Here is a 23,425-nt window from a genome sequence, read left to right as displayed (position 1 = left end):
CTAGCGACAAATATATGCAACAGGCCAATTTTAAAGCAATGCAACAACTTAATAATGTCATTAAATCAACTGCACACAGGCCAATATATTCCGCCTGGTACATCTATTCATTAACTGCTACTTTCAGACACACCACTGACTCCACAACATCCAAAGTAATAAAACCTTCAACTCCACTACAAACTATATTTTATATTTCTACTAAATTAACCTTTGTTGTGCTCACAATCATTCCCATGATGAATAGCTCACTGAGCACCACACTCCAAACAAAACAAAATTCATTTTAAGGAAGAGTATAGGTTACATTTAAATTGTAAGCAATGATATTTGATCATTCCAGATTTACCTCATGATTTCTCACAACCAATCAACAACAACAACAAAAATCATACAAATCAATCCTAAACCAACAACAAAGGGTTTGAAGCCAGCTATAAAATAAGCACAAATCGCACCCCTCCCCAATGCTGCTTGAAAACGATACTATTTTATGATGGCACAAAACTGCTGAAGCGCAAACCAACTCATTTTGTCAATTGTTCTCAAAAATTAACTCACTTTATTGAGGTCCTGCCTTTCAGTCCTATTCCGCAACAATTTTTTAGGTTTACTTTTGTTGTATTATAGGACAGTATAAGACTTGGTGTAAATGCAATTAAGCCATGTCTGCGATCTAGTGGTAAATGGTGATATTACAACTTAAAACTACACACAAGGGGCTGTCACTGTCATTGCCTATTAGAGTACCGTATGTTTTCAGAATGTGACATGCATGTCATATTTTTGGGAGAAGGGATGTGCTTTGTTATGTGCTATGCTTGCGTGCAGCATGAAGAAAAACATTTAAATGCAATAAAATAAACATATCTACAGGTATATAATTGAGAAAAATTCTACATTGTATTGAAAGCCACTGTAGTAAACAAAAATATAATAATTTTATAGGGTTAAAAAAAACTCTTGTCTTGTAATTAGTTAATTGGTATCTGATCATTCATAAAACAAAATATTCATTACAGTAATCATTACCCACTAAGTTTAAACCTTGTTCCATATTGCAGTACAAGTATTAAATTATTGCTTCGAATGACTGGGTTGTTATATGGTCAAGGCCCGATCGTTTAGGAGGGTGTGTTTTATAGCATCGAGGATGAAATATATTTTCTCCAGTACTTTAGTATCCCAGCAAGTCTATCATATAGTTTTGATTTTACATCTCATTAGGATCTAATATTACACCTCCAGTTGATAAATGGTACAGTAACAGTGACCTGTACCAAGATTTATCCTGTCTCCAGACTGCTACTGCTGACGCAAGTTGAGTACATCTTTTCACTTGACTTTAAGATGCCATCATTTATGTTGAGTGCCCAACTAATGTCAAAATTTTACCTTCCGGAATTATAGCAACACATCCTAGTTCACATCATTTACTGGTGCGCACTTGATTTTTTTTTTTTTTTTCAGCTTCATCCCTCTTATGTTGTTTCGGGTCAATGTGTCACAACGCAAACACCCAAAGTCAATTTCTGATGAGCTTGGTACAGTTTGTACTTTCGAGTAATTGAAACGGTAATTGATGAGAATAAAACAAAAATAAAAGCATTATTAAAACTATAAAAGTTCTACTAATTTCCAGAGCCTTTGCATGATAATTTTAGCAGAGGAAATTACAATTATACATTTGGAAGTTTGACATTTTCTCTTGGAATTCATCTCACTTACGCTACTTGATGGTAAGCAAAAATTGGGGGAGTTCCAGATGAGTCCCAAAAATAAAAAGGTAATGTTTTATTTTATTGTTGGTTCAAATTATAATGTGCAAAGTTTGTGACATTTACTGAATCAAATCAAAAATTCCTAAAAAATTGTGCACCGCTTTGCAACCTCACTTGTGTTCTGTCACTATAAAATATCACAAAGACTTGTGAAATTAAAAGGCCATAATATCAACAAAAAAACAACTTCAAGCGCAAACACAGTTAAGTTAGAAATAATTCACCCAGACAATTGCTGTGCTCTGTTCCACAATCGTGCTTCTTGTCTGTTTCCACCTCCTTGCATTCTGCTGTGTTGTCAGAGTGCCTATCATTACAGGGTTCCTGCTGTGGGTGAACACATGCAGACCTCATGATGCTCCACTGCTCCTCCTAATAGAACATCAGTGGAGAAGCAAAAAGTCAATTTTAGAATTGCATACCATCATTCAAACAGCAACGGTAAGCTAGATTTTGTTTAAAAAAAAAAAATGCAGCTAGAAAGTGACTGAGTTCTAACTACCAAGCAAAAGTGATGTACAATTTCCTTGACTATTTAAAATATTTTGTTTACCTCGTTTAGATAAATAAGAATAAAACAAGAAATACCTCTTAGAATGTCATCTGGATCTTACTACTCACCACTCGCCCGGGGGCAACGTGCTAAACAGTCGATGGCTTTGCCACTAAGTCCATTTATTTAAAAAATACCAATAATACTTGGCAGCACTACTTTACTTTCCTGTGCATATGTGTGTTACCTGTCCAAAAAAGCCAATGATGTCTCCTGGCAGATAGCTGAGGGCCACACTACAGTCTGAAGATGCCGACAGAAGGAGCAAATGATTGCCGTGGAAACTTGTATGCAGGTGCGTGACCCCATCATGGTGTGGGCGGAAACTGCGCAGCAATTGTGGAGGTTCACTAACCATTTCTTCGTTTGACTCCAGGCAGTAATACTGAGGAAGTCAGTTAGTTCAATGTAAATTTTGGAGGTGCGTGCATGTATGTGCATCTTTGAAATTACTTTGCTAAAGTTTACCATCTGCATGCTCATATTTTCCAATGACAATTCTGTTCAATTTGTATCTATAAAGATATGTATTTTGGTTCGACCAGGTACTATGAAGGACAGAACCAAGCACGTTCTATGCTTGGTGTGCAGCTGGCTTAGAAGTTGATGAGGTTGAAATATGGATAGACCCCTTGAGGTGTAATGTCTCATTTTCATGGGGTCCCCCTCTTAATATTATCTTGTTGGTGGACTGAGCCACTCGGATTCTTCTCAAGAAGATTATTCATTTCTGTAGAAAATGAAAAAACGTGACATGCCTGCGAATCAATTTTGGGTGGGCCTACAAATAAAATGTTCATCTGGGATTTTGAAATATTAAGTTTGCATGTCATCTTCTGTGCTGTTACCTGCGTTAAAATTTGAGTCTGATTGAAGTGTCAATCACTCGGCCGTCCACCTGTCAGGCATAACACGCAGCACTAACAGGTTGGAATGTAAATTAGCATTTATATCAATGTCAATATCAATATACTATGCAGTATTCGACAAAGACCCTCAGTATAGGTTTAAGGCAAAAGGGGAAAAAATCATTGGCACCATCTATAAATTGGCTGAGCAGATCTGGTAAACTGCTCCTCTATGGCTATTGGAAATACTTGTTTTATTTTAGAAAAGCAAACATATGAATTGTAATTGGTTGTTTGAGTGCTTAAGGTTATCAATTTATTGAAGTAAAATGTCATAAGACAAAAAAACCTGTGTGTTATTTTAATGAGAGGCAATAGCGAACTGCACTGCACTGCATTGCGTCTTGAGTGCACAACACCGTGCAAACGTTCAAGGCACCCAGCTGATCCCAAAGCACACTTGCCGTGGGACAGGATTTGAACCGGAGAGAGCTGAGCTTGCCAAAGTTCTTCAGCACTGCTCCACACATTCATTTTCATAAATTAAACTTAGACTAAAATGAGTTTCAGACATCTGAATTCAAAGACTTGAGGTCCAAATATTTAATAAATACTCAAGAATATTGTCTAAATTATTCATAATAATCGAGAGGCTGTCATTTTACAGTAATATTGTCTGACATGTCAGACACTAATTCTTTTGGAACCAAAGGTTAACCCTTGAGTATTACTACTAATCAACTGTTCACGTTACTACTAAACTACTGTTCAGAGTGTTGGGCAGTGTTCAGTTTTTAATGTTGTTTTTTTTAGTCTTCTCCTTCCAGTTTGGACTGATTAGTTTTACTGTCATGTCCATTTTCTCCTTACATTCGTCCCATGTTTATATCTGCCATCAAAATATTCGTCAGTACTTTTTGTATTTGCAAATTGTCTCCTATTAGTATTCAATTTGCTTGGGTCTTGTCATGCACTACTCCACAATGGTTTGCCTACTTGCCTACACTTTGTGAGTTATCGACTTGTAGCTTTTGTGATAGAACAAAATATACTAAGTGCCAATTGCATCAGAAACAGCAGGTTTAAGGTCCAACCAGATTTGTGCATCCATCCATCCATCCATCCATTTTCTGAACCGCTTAGTCCCCACGGGGGTCGCGGGCGTGCTGGAGCCTATCCCAGCCGTCATCGGGCAGTAGGCGGGGGACACCCTGAACTGGTTGCCAGCCAATCAAAGGGCACACAGAGACGAACAACCATTCGCACTCACACCTAGGGACAATTTGGAGTGCTCAATCGGCCTATCAAGCATGTTTTTGGGATGAGGGAGGAAACCAGAGTGCCCGGAGAAAACCCACGCGGGCTCGGGGAGAATATGCAAACTCCACACAGGGAAGGCCGGAGGTGGAATCGAACCCGCACCAGATTTGTGCATTTAGTAGAAATTTAAATGTAACATGAAAAATAATGTTCCAGTTCAGATGCTTCGATTTCCATCAAATCTATCAGATCCATTTGTAATTTGTTCTGCTTGTAACCCAAAGCTGATACATATCAGTTTTTAATTAATTAAAGAATCAGAAACAATTCTCTGTTTTGTACCTCTATGTCCCATGTCTTAATTGTGCCCATCCGATCTGCTGTGACTAAAATCTTTCCACAGGGACTGACATTCATGACAACAGAACCCAGCTGTGCCTCGTGAGCCATGAAGTGTCCCAGTAGACGGCCGTGGACGGTGTTCCAGAGCCTGACCAGACTAGAACTGCCACATGACACCAAGTCGGCACCACCTTAGGGGAATACAAATATCAGAAAAAACTTATACAAACCTTTTTTGGGGGGAAAAAGACTATAGTTGTTGTGCACTGCATGCTTTTTAATCTAAAAATAGAGAAGTATTTTATTTTGGCTATAACTTAAAGTCATAACATGACAATAAAGTCATTATTTTGAAAATAAAGTTGTGAATGCATGAATATGAACGCAATGCAGCAGATTGAGCCCAGTAACCGCCCTCCTCCGTCTTTGGAGATAGACCATAAATTCCGCAGCCACTGTCATTAAATATTTGTTAAAACATTACTAGTTAATGGCAGGAACAACAAAACAGCAACAAAAGAGGCACAATCCGTGTTCACTTCAAATAATTTCCTCAACGCTTCTCATTTTAACACAAGAAATTGCAGCTCTAATGTCCTTTTTTTAAGTTTCAATTTCATGCACTCAATATTACAACATTATTATTATTATTATTATTATTATTATTGATATAAATGCTAAAGCTGCATCTGTTTCAGGCACTTTGCTACAACACATGTATACACAATGAAGAAATGTACATTGACAACCCATGCAAAAATACTAATAATAACAGAGTACATTTTGCACAGTCTACCTTTTGCTATTTGTGCAGATGTACGACCTTGTAAAAACGACAACGTGGAGATGGTGTCAAGGGAATGCTTCATTTGCTCTGGGAGAGAAAAAAAATGAATGTAGAAGACACAAGAGTATTTTGGGGAACACGTGCAACAAAGGTGGCTCTTATTTAAACAAATGCTACACATTTATCCATCAGTTTTCTAGGCCACCATGCTGTCTCACTACAAATCTAATATATCTCACACTTTTGTACCAACACCTGAACAAGTGCAAGTAGTGGGAGTGGTGTGTGTGTGTGTGTGTGTGTGTGTGTGTGTGTGTGTGTGTGTGTGTGTGTGTGTGTGTGTGTGTGTGTGTGAGTGAGTGAGTGAGTGTGTGTGTGTGTGTGTGTGTGTGTGTGTGTGTGTGTGTGTGTGTGTGTGTGTGTGTGTGTGTGTGTGTGTGTGTGTGTGTGTGTGTGTGTGTGTGTGTGTGTGTGTGTGCGTATGTGTGTGTGTGAGTGCACATGAGACTTAGCTGCTTACTAAATTCTTCATGTTTAGCCGGCAGCTGTAGTTTCCTCAGAGCTTTTTCTGTGTTGTTGTTCCACACTATAATCTCTCCATCGCGGCTTCCTGCACAAAAATAGACAGCCTAATAGCCTTTCTACAATCATCATCATCATGTGAAAAATATTCATTAAACTGAGTATGAAGACAACTTTAAAGAACATGACTTTAAAAATACAACATGACATGTGTCTCCAACTACAAACGCTCCATCATGTGTGCTCATAAATAAAGCAACAATATAATTATTTTACAGGTGGTTAATGGAGGTGAGAGGGATTGTCAAAAACAACAGTTCACCTGCATTATTCAGACAGCCCAAATCCATTTGCTGCATTACCATAACAATTGTGTCGGGAGACAGAGGAAGGTACATGTTTTTTTAAGTGCGGTTGATGATCATGCTGTGGTTACAAAATGACAGAAGTTAACTCACCAAATACTCAGTACTTGAATCGTTGGTTTCTACTGAGTGATTACTTGAAGGATTGTCTACTTTTTTTTCAATTATATAATTCAAAAGAAACATTACAATCCCACCTCCTATTGCAACAGTCTTGGGGTAGGCTAGTGCCAAGGAACTACTTTAAAGTTAGTTGATGAGCTTCATGAAGACAAATGTAGTTCCTTAATTAACTACCTATCTTGTGCATCGATTGGGCAATTATGAACGTTTTTAGGGGGTTCTATAGACTGGTAATAGATTTTAACTATTGATGGCTGTAAATCACCAAATATGTCTCCTCACCCTCAAGGGTAATGGAGCCAACCAAAATGGCATGCTCTTAAACGCTACCTTTGTGCCAAAAGGACTGCAGTATAATTATGCCACAACAGTAAAGGCCATCCCAAGTTGCCACATCAAAGAAATGGTCAAGAAAGGTGAGGAAATTGAGTTTATACTTTAGAAAATAGTATTCCTGAAATAGATTATTTGCATTCATCTGACAAGCTATTAAGTTCTCAAGAGCTATCAATATAGTGAGGCTTCTTGGCTGAGTGAGAGCAGGTTATGAATGGAAAGAAATAAGAAAATAAGAACCCCGACTTAACCACAGATTCAATGTAAAAATCAAACAAAAACTCAAACTTAACATTAATTAATAGATCCAATGATATTTTTCAATCATGACATAAATCTGATAATAAGAAAACTCTGAGGAAAACCAAAAGGAATTTGGGGGGCAAAGTTTCCAAACTTACTTAAGAATCTCCTGAATCGAGCTTTTGTTCCAGCACAAACCATTAATTACTTCCAAAGCCCTTTCCCTGCAGCGCTGAGAACACCCATTCTTATCTTAGTTTCCCCCTGCAGCCCTAACTTTATCTTTCTCCTTACTTATCTCAAGAGCTGTTGTGTCTAAGGCCGAATGAAGCAGGTGTGCAACGTATGCCTGCACTCTGCGACACGGGAACTGAAGCCTAAAGTAATGTTCCCAAACATTCATTTTTTAAAAGCAAACTCAAAATCTTGTTAACAAACACAAAAGGGGTTTGGTTCTTTTTGCATCTTATACTACAATTGATATTAAAATACACATCATTGGCAGAATTTCATTCCACTGTGCAGCATATGTACGACCGTCATTAAGTCAAGCATTGATATTTGCGTGAGATGTACATAAAAATGAATTCATGTTTGGAAATGATGTAAATGTTGCGCAATATGCAGCACCAGTGTCTCTATGGAGTCATCTTCACTTCATTTTTGTGATTTCGTTTAAGGCAACAGTGGCATAACATGTTCACTTTGACTCCTAATCTTATCCTTTAATGCAAGTTATTGTGTCACAGTATGCGCCCATCAGGCACCCAAAATAATGTCTGTCTGTTTAATCATGCATGGAGTCACTCATGAAAGCAACTGTATGTAGAGAATGACTCCTTTCATAACAAACCACACTTCATTTCATCAGCGCATAATTGCTCCTTGTTATTTCACTTAAGTGCTTTTCGCTGAATTATTTTCATTTCTAAATCTTCTCCTTCTCTTTTCATCTCCACATTCCTCTCCATAATGCCCACCCCCACAGACCCATTATTAATTCAAGTCATTAAAGTTTAACTTACAAAGAAAAGAGAAGGATGATACATAGTTAGACAAGCACTTTTATGACAATGCATATGCATACTTTTAAATGAAAGTCTACTTTGGGCAAGTAACTTGGGAGGAAGTTATGAAAGTACTTTATTAGATTAGTGCCAATAGATTGTGGCATTCAAATTCATCATATGCAACAGACCATGGCGATTCTCGGATCTCACCTTTAGAATCGGAAGTAGAATGTCAAGATATAATACCTTCGATGTGTCATGTGAAAGATTAATTAACAAAAAATATGTATTAACTAGTTTTGGCTGACAAATCACATATTCACACAAGAAAGTCAGTTTATTATTGACATAAAACATCTTGTGAGTTGACAAAAATAAATGTGATACATTGTTTGAAAAAAAAACTGATCAAATAAATACACTTTAGGTTTGTTGTTTTTTTAACAAACAAAAAAACACACCTGTGACTAGAGTCTGTGGAGGTTGGAAGGCAGCACAGAGCACTTCAGCGTGATGATGAACACCGCCCTTCCACTCCGATGGGTCAACGTGAGACTTGGAGAAGGAATGCCGGCGGAATACTGTCAGCATCCTACAGCAGGAAACGGCAAGAGGGCCAGTGAGGCGTGGAAAAACAACACACTCAAAAGACTGATAACGGATGAAATGTGGATGGGTGGGATGTGGATGTTACACAAGGAAAACCACGCTCCGGTGGGATGTGGATGTTAGACAAGGAAAACCACGCTCAGATTGCAGAAAGCACATTCATTGAAAACAAGGTTTTGAAAGTTACCTACTGCCTGGGTACTGATTATTCGAAAGGAATGCCAATTTGATACAACAAATATATAACATTCAACGCTCAAATGATCTTTAATTATGTTTTTCTGAACAATAAATTATATTTATCCACGCTGCACTTAATGTTTTTGTTGAATTTACTCAATTTTATTTTGTCAAGCGATAGCACAGAAAAAATCAGATGGATCAGATACTTTTTTTAAATTGACTATACATCTACTTAATAATGTGTCTGGATTAGATGAACAAACTCATCATGTGACTTAAACATGCTGAAAAATAAAACGCATGTCCCTGTCTCCCATTTTCTTCTTTGAGACAGAAACCGTCCTTTTTGTTGTTGTTGATAACTTCAGACACTTTTCAAATGTTTTCAGGCTCTGAGACACTATTGCTGTGTAAACAACTGCTCAGAATGGCACTTCTGAAATACCTCTCCCAACCCATGACCAGGAGGCTTGTCCTCAGCAGCAGCATTTGCGAGATGGCCGCAGCCTTGCCCAGGGCAACGTTCATTCTGTGGAGGCAGCAGCCATTGAAATCCCACACCTGCGAGAGACAAGAGAAAGTTGAGTAAAGTGGAAACACACTTTTGAATCTGTTTTGCCTTTAATAATACCGTATTTTCCGGACTATAAGGCGCGCCTAAAAACCCAAAATGTTCTCAAAAGCCGACAGTGCGCCTTATACTCCTTATATATGGACCAAATTCCTAAATTTAAACTGGCCTGAAGCATTGTGTAATGAAATCAATCATAAGTGGCCCGCTGAAGACTATGAATCATGACTCAAAAAGACTATGGATCATTATTTTGTGATTCTAAAGTAATTTGTTGCATCTGAAAAAGATAAAATGGAGAATGGTTTGATTTGGATTAAAAATCTGACATGATGCATTAATGGTGCGCCTTATATTCGGACAAAGTTTTAAAATGGGCCATTCATTGAAGGTGCGCCTTACAGTGCGGTGCGCCTTATAGTCCGGAAAATACGGTAATCGGACCCTATAACCACAGGATGCATGTTGATGAAATCTACTTGTCAGGCGGGTGATTTAAAGTGCACAGCTGACATGGCAGATTATTATTAGTTACTTCGTACATGCATAATTATCACTCCCATCAATGAATTGTTTGTGTTTTCCCACTGTTGGGTTATTTGGAAGAGCCAAGTGCATTATGGATCGGATCTGCATGATAGAGCTAAAAATAGATTTTTATGGAGGGGAGTACATCAAATACATAACTAAGTTCGAGACACTGTGATAAAGTGTGTGCATGTTCACTAACTTTAACCTCTCCATCACTGCCTGCAGTGAACAGCCGTGTCTGTGTGCCATCCAAAGCCATGGTGGAGATGTCGGCATTGCCATGGCAACGGTGGATTTGCTTAACCTTTTGGCCCGTGTCAGCCAGCCAGCAGATCACAGAGGAGCCAGTGTCGCTGCTTATTACCTGCAGCGAGAGAGAGAAAGTCAGAGGATATCAATCATTGAAAGCAGTTTGCTCTGTGCTATGTGGTGAAAAATGATGACTATTAATGATTGTGCTCGGTGCTGAGAAATGAGGATTTTTAATGATTTTGATGCATCATGCATGCATCACATCTTCTGCCATGCTAAATCAGAGGTAAATTATAAAGTAATGTTGCTGCTGTCAAATGCCAATGGATCAAAATGGCATTTTGTACCTTTTATCTTCGTTGCATTTAAGACATAATCAGTCTATATTTTTTAAATATTTCCAACTTACACCTAACCTTATATTGTCAAGTTGGCCTTGGTGAAGCACAAAAATCATCGTGTTTTGTTTGCAATTAGTCCGTCGGCTAGCATTGGTCAGTCGGTCAGTTGTTCGGTTTATCAGTCGATTCACTGAAACATCTGTCAGTCAGTAAGTCAGTCCATCCATGCGTCAGATTGTCAATCAAGCCGTCCATCGGTCCGACGATCAGCATGTAAGCCGGTAAGGCTATCAGTCAACGCAACAGTCTGTCTGTCAGTTAGTCTGTCCATCCATTGATTAGTCATAAATTTTTCAGTTTATCAGTCCATGCATCGGTCCAGTCATCAATGCATCTGTCAGTTCACCAGTCAGTCAATCATTTGAACGTTGCTACGTAAGCTGATACATCGGTCTACTAAGCAGTCCCTCCTTCCGTCCGTCCATCAGTCTGTCAGGTAATCCATCCACCCACGTATCCATCAATCTGTCAGTCCGTCAATCAAGCTTGTCAGTCCATCATTCAATTGGTTAGTAATTCAACTTGTCAATCAGTTTGTCAACTCCATTGAACTATATTCTGCTTCACATTATTAAATGCCTATTATGGAATTCTGTACATAATCTACAATCATCCATTTGGGATTTTATTTATCAGTTGTTTCAGTCCATCAGTCTATTCAACTGTCCTTTCTCCTGTAAATCTGTCCGTCAGGCAATCTATCTGGGAGTCGATTATTCTGTCAGCCAATCAGTCCAACAGTCAGTTCATAAAGTTCTCACCCCAACTGTCTGTCAGTGACTCCATCTCGGCAGCCTGTCTGTCTACAGTCCTGAGTTCTGCTTCAAATGATTGATCTGCTTCTGCGGGATACTGTACAGTTTCTACTGTACTAACCTAGTTAATGCTCAGTTACTACATTTTCTTCATCAATTTGAAGTCCAACCATTCATCCACACGTTCTTCCTTTTCACTGCACACCAAACCCGTACATGTCTGAAAAGGCTGTTGTAAAGCACACAGGTGACAGGGTGCTCATGACTGCCAGGCCTCATCTCTTCCTTCGTGCTCTCCAGCAAGACAAGCACGCTATTGAAGGTGAGCAGCAGGAGTTGGCGCTCTTCGATCAGGAGCAGGAGTGTGCGCGTGTCGTCCTGCGTCGCTGGGAAAACGCCATCCAGGCGATGAATACAGAGCTGACTTGAAACATCCCATAAACACAGAACCTGAAAACACACAAAATGGAGGCTGGGGGTTTATACTACTGTGCAAATTTGACTACATTTACACAAATAAACTGCAATAATATTTTGACACTAATCTCCAAATGATCAGTGTAATGGAAAATGGCCAAAGATGGATGACCGCTCAACCCCAGTTTCTGCACTGCATGCCTCAGAGTGCCTCTTAATGAGAAGTCTGCCATATTGGTTTACGGCACCAAACAAGATGAATGTCTCTGGTGCAGGAACACTTCCAGAGGAAAGTGTGGTAAAGCTTTCAAAGCTTCTTGCAGTGGCAGATGGTGTTTAAGAAGAAGGCAGATGGAACATAAATCACCTCTAAAATATTTATTCCCCTCAGAAAATCCAAAAGAGCAGGCAAACATGCACAGTGTTGCAACAGGAGGGAGAAAGAGTGGCAACATCATCATTTGTGCAACAGAAAGAAAGCAGACTGAGAAGAAAATGTGGTCATAATTTTAATAAATGGAGGCAGCAGTGTGAAACAAATCTTCTTATTCCTCTGCAGTAAGGTATCAAAATTAATAATACAAGGATTCTCAGTAGCCATTTTTCTTTACTGTGCGCAACACACACACACACACACACACAAATACACATACTTATACCTTATCTCGGGAGTAGCTTAGTAGATGTTTTTTCTTCTGCAGGAAGCAAACCGCCGTAACTGGGGCTACGTGTCCATTGAGTATGTACACTGGCTTGGCGCTCATGTAGGAGTTCCACAACAGAACCTGATGATCCAAACCTGCAGTGGCTACATGCAATACCAATGAGAGAATGTAAAGATTATCTTCAAATGTTTTCCCTACACACACACACACACACACACACACATACACACACACACACACACACACACACACACACACGAGTTTATGGAAGCAATAGAAAGTTTCACTGGAATGTTGTCATGTGACAACATAATGTTTCCCTTTAAGGCGGTGGTTTGTGGAATATGTAACAATTTCTGTCAAGTTTCAAAATAGCTGATTGGGCAAAAATTGAGATAGTCTGTTATATGTAAATGGGGATCTCAAAGGGGCAAAAGGGGAAACCAAACAAAAAGATGATGGGCATGGATGGTGTGATAGCAGTAATTTGATCAGAACTGGACAGAGAAAACATTTTTTTTATCTTTGCCAAATAGTATAACTGTATTCGATGTTGATCTCGGCAGTTGTCCCCTCATGGGTTTGACGACAAAGCATTCGTCCAATGTCTTTTTCCACTTGCACTATTAAAGCATACCTTTGAGAGACAGATTTGTGAGCCAAACCATATGGCAAGCCAGTACACAAACATCATATGCAATAAATTCAACATTATTTTCTATGCTTAAGTTTTAGTAGTGGAACAGATGGTGATAGATAAGCACAAATGATTGCATTATGTTTTGTAGTTTAAGTAGAAATTGTAAATAAATCCCAAGTTGCAGATGGGCTCATAACTACAGCCCCTCATAACTGTATTAATTTACTTACCAATCATCTTAAGTTCATGGTGGTAGTCTATGTCCCAGACTCCGCTCTTTGTAAACAAAGAGGTCACTTGTAGGCGCTTGCTGTCCTTTGCCTTCCAGCCAATCACTATGCTGCTTTGCGGCTCGGTGCTACACGACACAACGGCTTCCAGTGAGTCCAAGTAAAGCACTGTGGGATATAACAGAGTAAGTATGATGAAGATCAATGCCAGATAACTCTCAGAAAAAAGACATTTTCATAGAGAGGAGACTGGTATTGAACCAGTGATGTGCTGGTTATACCACAAAAAGGTCATGTGCAGTTATGTAGTCCAATGCTGTGTGACTTAGACTACAACAATAAATCAAATGTCTTAGACAATGCCAAATTACTATGATAAAGAAGGTCAGCGGACTGACGCCAGCAGGACAGAAGGATGAGGTCAAATGTAAGGAACAAACTGAAATATTGCCTTATATTAAGTACAGAATATTAGATAGAAAAACATTGGCATTTTATGGGCCACTGCTCCCCTGACACGCCCCTCACCTCCCTTTTACGTATACTTAGTTTATGACACTGAATATTACAATGGCTACAAGACTTGTGCAGTGGCTAATGGGTTCCATGTATTTATTATTTGCCATTGAGACTAAAGACAAATTTTCAATCGATTGAGATGGAAGTTGCTTCAACCGAGGCTCAGCGAATTATTTTCACTGCAACAAACAAGAGGTGTCAAATCCAGATCCAGAAAGTAGAAACCCAGCCAAAAACTAAATATAAAACATCTCTGCTATAGTTCATGATGATGACATTGTGGCCATTGCTTTTATTCGGATTAGATATCCCCCCCCGCCCCCCCAGATGGTTTAGTTGCTATATTTTAAAAATACATCCACTCTACTTAATGTGTTGACCACAAATCTACCATAGAGAAAAACAACATCCACAGAGGAAAATTAGCGGCTTTCATTTGCTCGTTGGTATTACAGAAAAACTAATGGACCTTGCGTCATCATCCATCTCAATAAACACGTTGATTGAGAACATCTGAATTGGAATGCAAACACCTCCATCAGAGACAGCTCGGCTGACAAATAACATTGACGTGCCGAGATTGCATGTGACAGTCACGGGTCAAAGGTTACCGCCAAAATGATTTACGTCTGATTATTTTCTATTCATCTTAACATTTCTTTTCTACTTTGTGAGTCAAAATATGGGTAGATTTCTCAGTGAGACGTGTGACTCATCACTGATTAATGACTTCTTCCCTCTTTGACTGACATACAAATCATGGTCTTTGTGACCCACAACATCTGCTTCAGCCTGATTAATAAGCACATGTCATTTTACTTTCATTTCTCGGAATTTGGAATCGAATGAGGAAGCGCAAGGGATTAAATCAACCCTCTTGTTCTGAGGGCAAATTATAACGAACACTCGGGTCTCAACATTCATCAGAGTGCATTGGGGCATCTCTCAACCGCAAACGCGATACTTCCTCCGAGACAGCTTCCATGCCCCCCTGGGTGTGTGACAATCCCAATTTCTTCCTAATTCCCTCACAATTGAGCCCCAACATATCCCACCCAACTCACTCTAGTGGCCCAACCATAGCTAATGGTAAGACTCCCACTGGTACCGCAGGGTGTGCAACTTCAAAAAGAACAGAACCAGCACCCAGAGGTATGCAAACACACACACTCCACTGAGGCACACACAAACAAAACTCCCCCATGGTTTTTCACACTCTCAATCCACACACACTGCCTGAAAAATCGCAATTAGCAACCACTTTCAATGCGTCGGCTTTGTCGCCTTTGTTTTCCCATTGGTTGTGCTTATTTATGAGTTTATTCTTCTTTCTCCCCCCTCATTGGGATCCATCTCTCTCTCCCAAGTTGGTCTCAGAACGATGCAACTGCTGACTCATCATTAAACAGCCCAATGACTCGAAAGGAGAGATGGAGCTGAATGATGCAAGCGATCAATGATACAATAAAGCGACCTCTTTGTCACCCGGGATGAGCTGAAGAGTCCCATGAGGACAGACCTCCAGCTCAAACTTCATGCCAGCAGTCAAAAGTCTGGCTGAGGAATTAGATGACTCATGACTCACCCCCCCCCCCCCACACACACACACACACAACCCCACAACCCCTGCTGCATTTACTGTTATTGTAGTAATACTGAATAAGTGTCAGTGTTGACACTGGTGTGCTTGTGTCAAGGTGAGACATCACAACAGATTCCGAATACTTACTATGTCCTTGCCATATTTTGTTTTTTTATTTTATTTCATTTGCATTTTTTCTCAGACGTTTGCAAGAATGTAAATGATTCTTCGTTTTTTATATGTGGCACAAAATGTGAATTTCTTTGGAAGGGAAACAAAAATTTTAATGATTCACAAATATGTGCTGCAACAGAAGAATAACAAATACATTATCATTTCCGACTGTGCACCATACAAAGTTGTAGCATAAAATGATGCAACTTTTGTTGCATGTTGCATGGTTGTGTTACTTCACCGCTCTCCATCATGTCAATGAAGTCAAAGGTCAAAGTCTGCTTTATTGTCAATTTCTTCACGGTAAGACACACAAAGAGATCAAAATTACTTTTCCCACCGTCCCACGGTGACTAGGTGATTATGTAATGATATGAAACTTTGTAGCCAGTTGGAATTTGTGGCATGTGCGTGAATTGTTTTTCTATTGCCGCTCGACCTGTTAATCATTGCCGCTTTGCATGATGAACTTGCCCCCTCCTTTGTTGAGCGGCCATCTGTAGGGATACTGGAGAGATGCCTGGTGATGCAGTATGTGCATGTGTTACAGAGTGAATGTAAATGTCAAGACTGAGGCAGAATCTTTTAATCTAACCTAAAAGTACAAAACAGCCACTCTAGAGCCAGCAAATTGAAAGTTCCACACATCAATCCACAAACAGTTCACTAACAGGAACTGACTAGTATTCATGCATAATGCTTAAGACTACCCTAAGAGGAAGTAAGGGTTGCTTTCTTAGTCTTCTTGCCTAGCCTTATTTGCATACATAATTACTGACTTCTTGATCTTGTCATCTGCCACCAATGAATTTAAAAGTCATTAGCGGTCACAGGGAAAATATTTCAATAATTGGTGGACGGCATTTTTCTCAAAGCAAATATACATTGTGGGTGCAAAGGGCAGATGATACAAGTTCATCAACAGGTAATAGCAACTGAAATTTCAGTTATGTTGCACAACATGTCTGAGTACACAAAATGAAAATGCAGCTTGCCTGGACCAACAGAAGACCACACAGGGTGCCAAACTGATTGCTCGGTAGTGATGTTGAGGATCGATACCAAAATATCAATGCCGTGTTAGCAAGGGTTCCAATACCGCCATGCTACAATTTCGCTATTTCCGTGCGTTTGTGAGATGTTGGGAGCTGTTGGAATCAATTGTTATCGAATTTCAGCTGTGCTGTATGAAATACAATTTCAAAAGGGCTACAGTCTGAATAACATTGTGTTAACAGGAACTTATACTTAGATCTTTGACTGAGTGTTGACCCAACATGTGGTGTAAAAACAAAAAGGTCTCAAACATATAGATCAGGCAAAGACCCGATATACTGGACTTAAATTTGTCATGCATTTTATTCCATATTTACCTGCATGTCATTGATCAGTAAAAAGGGTTTATTTCTTCAGTTGGTTGTCATATCAATAAGAATAATTTTCCAAGGACTCACTAAAACTGTAAAATAGAAAACTGATGGATTTACATCCCTCGTATGAACAGTTCAGGCTATTGGTGAATGTGGAATGAATAATGTAACATTTGGAACTTTTTGGGTTACTTACTACGTATAGTGCTGACATCATGACAATGTACCAAAATATTAACACGAGTCATTATTTTTGACAATGTGATCATTATTAAAGCTATAATGTGTTTGCTTGTACAGTACCTTTCCTCACCCAGGCTGGCTTGTGTGCCTGATGTTGGACAATGTGACAGCAGTGATGCTTTCCTTTGAGCACATCATCCCATTGGACGATGACGGCAGAATCCGAGTCTGTCCACAGACTACGTCGCTCAAACAAATACATCTGGACTGATGTAAAATGTAAAATGCTGACCTGGAGAAAAGACACACACGTGCCCATTAGGGATGGGAATCTTTACCATCAGAGCGATACGATACACATCTCGATACACTGCCAACGATTCGATGCATTCACGATTCATGGCAATGATAAGATGCAATACGATTCTCCCATCTCCTGCGATACAGTGCGATAGAGTACAATTTAATTTTAAAACAATGCGATCCAGTGCGATACGATACGATGCAACTGCATCTTACAGGTCGTATCGATTTTCCGATGCATATCGGTGAATCTTCCCAACCCTAGTGCCCATTGTGTGAGCCATGTAACAATGACATTTTGGCATTCATCCTTAGACCCTACATGTTTTATCCACCTTATTTCTTTTGTGAGGAGACAAACCCCTTTTCTAATCGATCATTAGTCGTCATTACATCAAACAATGTCTTGAATGCCTTGTTGCGCTGCTGGCAGTTGTATTGACAAATGGAAGAAGTGGGACGTCATGAACATTGTTTTTAACTGGCCTTGCCGAACGAGGAAAGCATGCTGCTTAGAGCCTCCAGATATTCCAGCTTCTACCGGAGAATGAGGAACGCAGACAAATTAGTCTGAGTTGTTAAATACCACCATGACGTGATCAATTTGCTGCTTTTTATTGAATAGACGCAGCACGACTTAACACTCGCTTTGAACTTGGCGCTTGCAAAACCAGAGAAGAACCAAGAGTTCTCAGAAATATAATGCTAGTTTGGCTAAAGTTCATGCAAAAGAATCATGGGGCGTAAGAATAAGGTGAATCGTGTTATCCAGTTTTGTGCACAGTGTGTCACCTGTCCACCAATGTCACCTATAGCGAGGATAGCCTGATCTGGCTTGGCGGCATTGGACCAATAGTCCAGACACCATGGGGTAAACCTTAAACCCTAGAAAAAAGAGAAAAACAAACAATTTGCATATTTGAAGATTTTGGGACGGGATACATTTTAGAACACAAAAGTTTAAGTGTTTTCAACCGCATTTTTAATTCTATCAATTTGTGATGACACAATGTCTTCAGATAAATTATTTGTGCTTTTTACCTGGACTTTATATTGGCAGCTGAAGTTGTTTTTCAATAATATGTCATAAAAGCATACCTCCTTACTTGTATATGACACAGCTATCTGTGGGGCAAGGAAAGGGAATGAAATAAATAATCACGATAGAATAATAAAAATTATACATATTTTTATGCCATGCTTTCCAAGGCACCAAAATCTTGAACACAGACAAAGCTTTACGAGTAATGGGAATGAAAGAAATTATTTATAGGAATTATTATAATTTGATATATTATTGCTTATACAATCAAAATGAATAATAAAAGATCATGGCCCAAAAAAAAAAACAATAATTAATTTCCGGAAAATCTATTAATACTGTATCCAAAATATCACTAAACATAATAATACAATTATCCATAGGGGATCAGCTTGAATTTTCTGAGATGGTGCTGAATTAAATCACTTGATATAAAAAAAAACTCGTTAACAATCTAAGTAATGTAAATTATGTGCTTGTCTTGTCATTGGGAATAAAAAGGTTGATCACATCAGTGGCCCAAAATATATATATGGGATTTGAATGTACAACAATAGCGCAGTCACATCCAGAACATTCTGCCTAATTGTTTCATTTCAAATACCGAAGGTGACTGACTTCAGTGAACGCTCGAGTGGTTGTTGTGCGATCACCTTGTGTATGTTTTGCAACAGCACCATGTCCGTCACCCACAGGTCTTTGGGTCGGACTGTACAGTTAGGCAGTCGTTGGGTACTCAGAAGAGACATGTCTCTGCGGTCCCGCAGCCCCACAGATCCTCTTTTACTCACAGTCATGTACTGACCCCAACTTGGCAGGTACAACACCTGAGTAGTGCAGATGGCATCATTTCCATTAGTCATTTATTTATTTATTTATTTATTTATTTATTTATTTATTTATTTATTTTTTCTTTTAACTTGTATTTTGGGACAAGAAAGAAAAAATGTATATGTAAATAGTGAGCTGTGCAAAAAAATGTTGTTCTGGGCAAACATGGTAGCACCCCAAAGTGAATTATATTGGTGGTTCTCAACTGTTGACACCCAGGGATCTGCCTTTTAAGTCTCCGCTGACTTTTATAGAAATAAAGAACAAAAGACAATATATTGTTCAAACTTATCTTACTACACACGCTTATATGATCCAAGTGCCTTTCAAAGCATGTGAATAAAAACTGAGGATGAGCATGACAACCGTATTCAGGAATTGTATATAATGGAATTAAATATTGCCCTTGGATTCAAACAGGCCACAGATTTTCATTTAGAACCAAACACTTATCTCTTCCATTTCGGGAAATGCAATATCGGTACAGGGGCATGATTAATAGATGGAAGAATGATGCTATAAAAACACCAATGGCATTTGTTATGTTTAAATGCTGCTGAAATTTGTGATTACACGGCGTTAGTTTGTGTTTAATCTGCACTAATAATCAAATGAGTTTGACGTAGTGCCAAAAGCATATTGCTGGCAAGGACTTTCATATCAGAGACTGAGCATTACTGTCTTTGTTTAATGAGTTTTCATATGGTTTGAGTACAGAGCAATTACTCCTGTAAATTGTCTTGGGAACTGATTTATAGCGAATATGGATACTGTACACGACATACCATAATAACTTTTACCATGCATGCTTGTTTTACCATCTTATTTTCCAAAAAAAAGCAAGTCTAACCTGGGATGTGTCTTAAACACCATATTTGACTCATTTTGCATCTAAGTTCCATACCTACAGTCATACCCAAAAATTTGAACGTGTCATGGTCTACCCCGAAGCAGCTCTAAAGCAGTGGTAAAATTAGGATTACTGTAAATCTTTGTATGAAAAGCAGGTTAGGGCCATTAATATAAAACAATCAAATGAAAAACAATGTGGTGAGCGAGGTTTCCTGCTTTGTGCCACGTGAAGTATTTTTACGGAGGTTGCGCAAAGTAGTTCATTGGATACCATTTGTAAACCTTGTCATGTTGCGTGAACAGAAGACCTGCTGTAATATTTTTTACTAGCTTTCTGAGACCCACTCTGGGGAACTGGGAATCACACTTAGTTACACAATGACTGTGTTTGACCCTTTAAGTCAGACCGAATCAGCCATTTGGTGAAAACCAAGTAACATTTTGACATTCTCAGGTTCAAAACACTGAAGCAGCGAACCATGGCTTTATTCACAGCTGTCGGCACTTTGGAGCGGCCGGTTCATTTGCATACTAATTGATAGATGTTAAACTTTTGGGAGTCCAAAGCCACTTATCTTAAATGAGCAGAGACATTTAGATGAGAGACACTAATTCTTAAAAATGCTATTCAGTCAGCAGACTGGAATCTCCATCATGTCAATGTCAAAGTGCTGCACATAACAGCTGCAAAGCATCGGGTCTGCAAATGAACATGCTGGCTCACTCACACCAAACTGCCTTCAGGGCATCCAGGAGGACAGCCGCCTTTTACCTTTTGGACCGGGTCTCTATGGGGACAGGTCAGAGTGCGAGGCGGCTTCCAGTAAGGCACGCGTTTCACTCTGCTGTGCTTCAGCTTTTCAGATAGATCCTGCTGAAGAAAAGAGCATAGCCCATCCGAGTTCATCCGACCTCCTTCCTTCTCAGAATCGCTGTCAGGGAAAAGGTCGTGGTGCCCCTGACTGACAGCAACGCGGTCAAACAACAGGCCGTACTCCTCTTTGGAACCATGGCCAACTGTTGAGCAGGCCAGACGGATGAATTCACTTCTGGACAAAGAGCGAGACACCCCCGGGGAGACCTGGTTTAAAATCAACAGCATTGTAAGACATTAAACACTTTACATCTGGTTGATCAGAAACAACACGGATATCAATACTGTCTACTTTGCATAATTCTGTCAAAGTGTTTTCTGTATTTTGTATTTGAGATCGATCCAATTTTAAGCAAGTAATGGTAACCAATTGGAAATTCTTATCCAACCGAGTACCTGGTTTTGTTTCTTCCAACACATTATTATTATTATTATTATTATTATACTTTTTAAATGTTTGAGTTTATGCCTAATATATCACCCAAAAGCCAAATATCACCTCGAGGATTATATATGATATTTAATAGACAGCGGTAATCAATTAATCGAAAAAGGAAAAACTTGTAACAGTGTTGTGTGATGCCTGCGTTCTCACTTTCCAAGTCCTGTAGTAGACTGTGCTTTGGATTTTAAGGCATTTCTTAGAAAAGCTCAAAGGGTTACTATGGGATGCCACAGTAGGGCATCAATTCCTTTTTTCGCCTCCTTTGGCGCAGTAATGAGAGACTATTAGTACATTGAAAAAGACTCACAAAGAACAGATTCTGTAGCTTCTTGTAGTCTTCCATGCTCATCCTGCTCTCGTGCAGTGTCACCTCCATCCTGGCTGCCATGGTTACGCATAAGCCCTGTCATTCCATCAACAGCATACTGACACGTGTTTCAACACTGGAGACAAGTCATAAAAGGCCCGGTGAACTCGACGAAGACAATTACATAGTTTCAGAGTCAGACAATAATAACTATTCCCATGCTCCACAGTTGGTTGTCACGTCAACATAATGACGGGAAAGAGAAGCATCACAGAGGAGCACCTTTGTTAGCTGCTCTCGCGGTCTATGTTGAATAGCTGCTCGGTGTCAACGCTTGGGTCCCTTTTCTTGAAGCAGCTGAGGCTTGCTGTTCACGTTGCTTGAATAGCAGGTATGTGGAATTGAAGCAGAATAGATAAGCAGCAGGAATTACACAACATATAATGGTTTGCCTGTGTAATGATTTAAAAGCACTGCTGGAGCCTGAAGCATAGGAGACATGATGGAAATATTCCTTTATCTAATAAGCTCTTCAAAGGGTGGTAAAAACAGGTTGACAGAAACATTTTACGAGGCAAATTCAGCACAAGTGGCATCAAACTGAGCAGAGATTTAGATGACAGGCCTTGTAATGAAAGCTAAAGCGATCCCTTGCTGAAGCATGCATAAACTACTGCATGATATTATGCTGTTTTGTGGGAAGCGACTCACATTCATCAATAAGAGATTAGAAAGGCACAGTTGCTAATATTGTGGCTATACAGTAGGTGCAATAACTTTGCTAGCTACTGGAGGAGGAAAACGCTGCATGTGTGTGTCTGTGTGTGTGGGTGGGGGGGGGGGTATGCAGATCAAAATTGCACTTCATTACAATGAAAGCCATTTCTTGATATTTTAAAGGTAGGGAAGAGGCGTGTGACCTCAGGGAGCATGTTAAGATACAATGCTGAAGTGTACTTATGACAATTTTATATTCAAATCATATGATTTACTCACAAGAGTAGAGTTGAGATTGAGTAAAATATTTTCTTCTTCCTGGGGGAGAATAAAATAGAATAACTAAGAGGCACTGGCCCAAGAGAAAAACGAACTAATTACTGTCACAATGTAAAAAAAAAAAGTCACAAGTTTCTAGTTTGCATATTGGAAATGTGTTTGCTAAAAAATATGTTCCTATTTATGTCTGTGTATATTCTCAGTCATTAATAAGCAAAGATTGAATCAAGGAAACTGGACTCCAAATGCAACAATAATTCTTTACAGTTCTTTACAACCTTTAAAATGTCTCAAAACACTGTTGAGCACAATCATTTGGAATAGTGCATTAACAAAAAGTCAATTTTTATTTTTGGGAAACAAAAAACTGTTATCACAAAGAGGTTGTATGAAACATTCCAATTATTCTGTAACAGTTGATGACTTGAAAATTCTAGCATTCCGTTTAAATGAACAAGTTATGAAAATCAGAAAAGCCCCTCATTTGCATAACTATTTGAAACACAGTTTAGTTTGTAAAACT

The 23,425-nt window shown here is 39.1% G+C and overlaps 1 protein-coding gene and 1 long non-coding RNA gene across 2 annotated transcripts; one reads left to right on the top strand and one right to left on the bottom strand.

Moving 5' to 3' along the window:
• Window positions 1–1,985: 1,985 nt before the first annotated feature.
• LOC147054697 (cilia- and flagella-associated protein 337-like) lies at window positions 1,986–21,987 on the bottom strand. Its single transcript, XM_085916749.1, has 17 exons — window positions 21,907–21,987; window positions 21,053–21,361; window positions 19,251–19,424; window positions 18,597–18,680; window positions 18,348–18,440; window positions 17,373–17,544; window positions 13,425–13,592; window positions 12,549–12,697; window positions 11,689–11,922; window positions 10,264–10,428; window positions 9,408–9,523; window positions 8,632–8,762; window positions 6,092–6,181; window positions 5,581–5,658; window positions 4,785–4,975; window positions 2,522–2,719; window positions 1,986–2,153 (listed from the first exon to the last, which is right to left on the bottom strand). The coding sequence occupies exons 1-17, from the start codon at window positions 21,985–21,987 to the stop codon at window positions 1,986–1,988; spliced, it is 2,601 nt and encodes an 866-aa protein (XP_085772875.1).
• Window positions 1,999–5,042, top strand: LOC147054698 (uncharacterized). The gene is made up of 3 exons (XR_015066726.1): window positions 1,999–2,222; window positions 2,555–2,629; window positions 4,846–5,042. It is a non-coding gene; the product is annotated as an uncharacterized LOC147054698 (long non-coding RNA).
• Window positions 21,988–23,425: the final 1,438 nt, after the last annotated feature.

Source organism: Syngnathus leptorhynchus, chromosome 7 (assembly GCF_054491065.1).
Source record: "Syngnathus leptorhynchus isolate UIUO chromosome 7, UIUO_Slep, whole genome shotgun sequence".
NCBI lineage: Eukaryota > Metazoa > Chordata > Actinopteri > Syngnathiformes > Syngnathidae > Syngnathus > Syngnathus leptorhynchus.
The sequence above is the reverse complement of the archived record's forward strand: the minus strand, read 5'-3'. Positions and strand labels throughout refer to the sequence as shown.

Coding starts and splice junctions, on each gene's coding strand:
- LOC147054697 (XM_085916749.1), bottom strand. CDS start 21,987: ATGGCAGCCAGGATGGAGGTGACACTGCACGAGAGCAGGATGAGCATG. Junction 21,362..21,906: donor AGCTACAGAATCTGTTCTTT/GTGAGTCTTTTT, acceptor ATTTTAAACCAG/GTCTCCCCGGGGGTGTCTCG. Junction 10,429..11,688: donor ACAACAGCCTTTTCAGACAT/GTACGGGTTTGG, acceptor CTCTCGCTGCAG/GTAATAAGCAGCGACACTGG.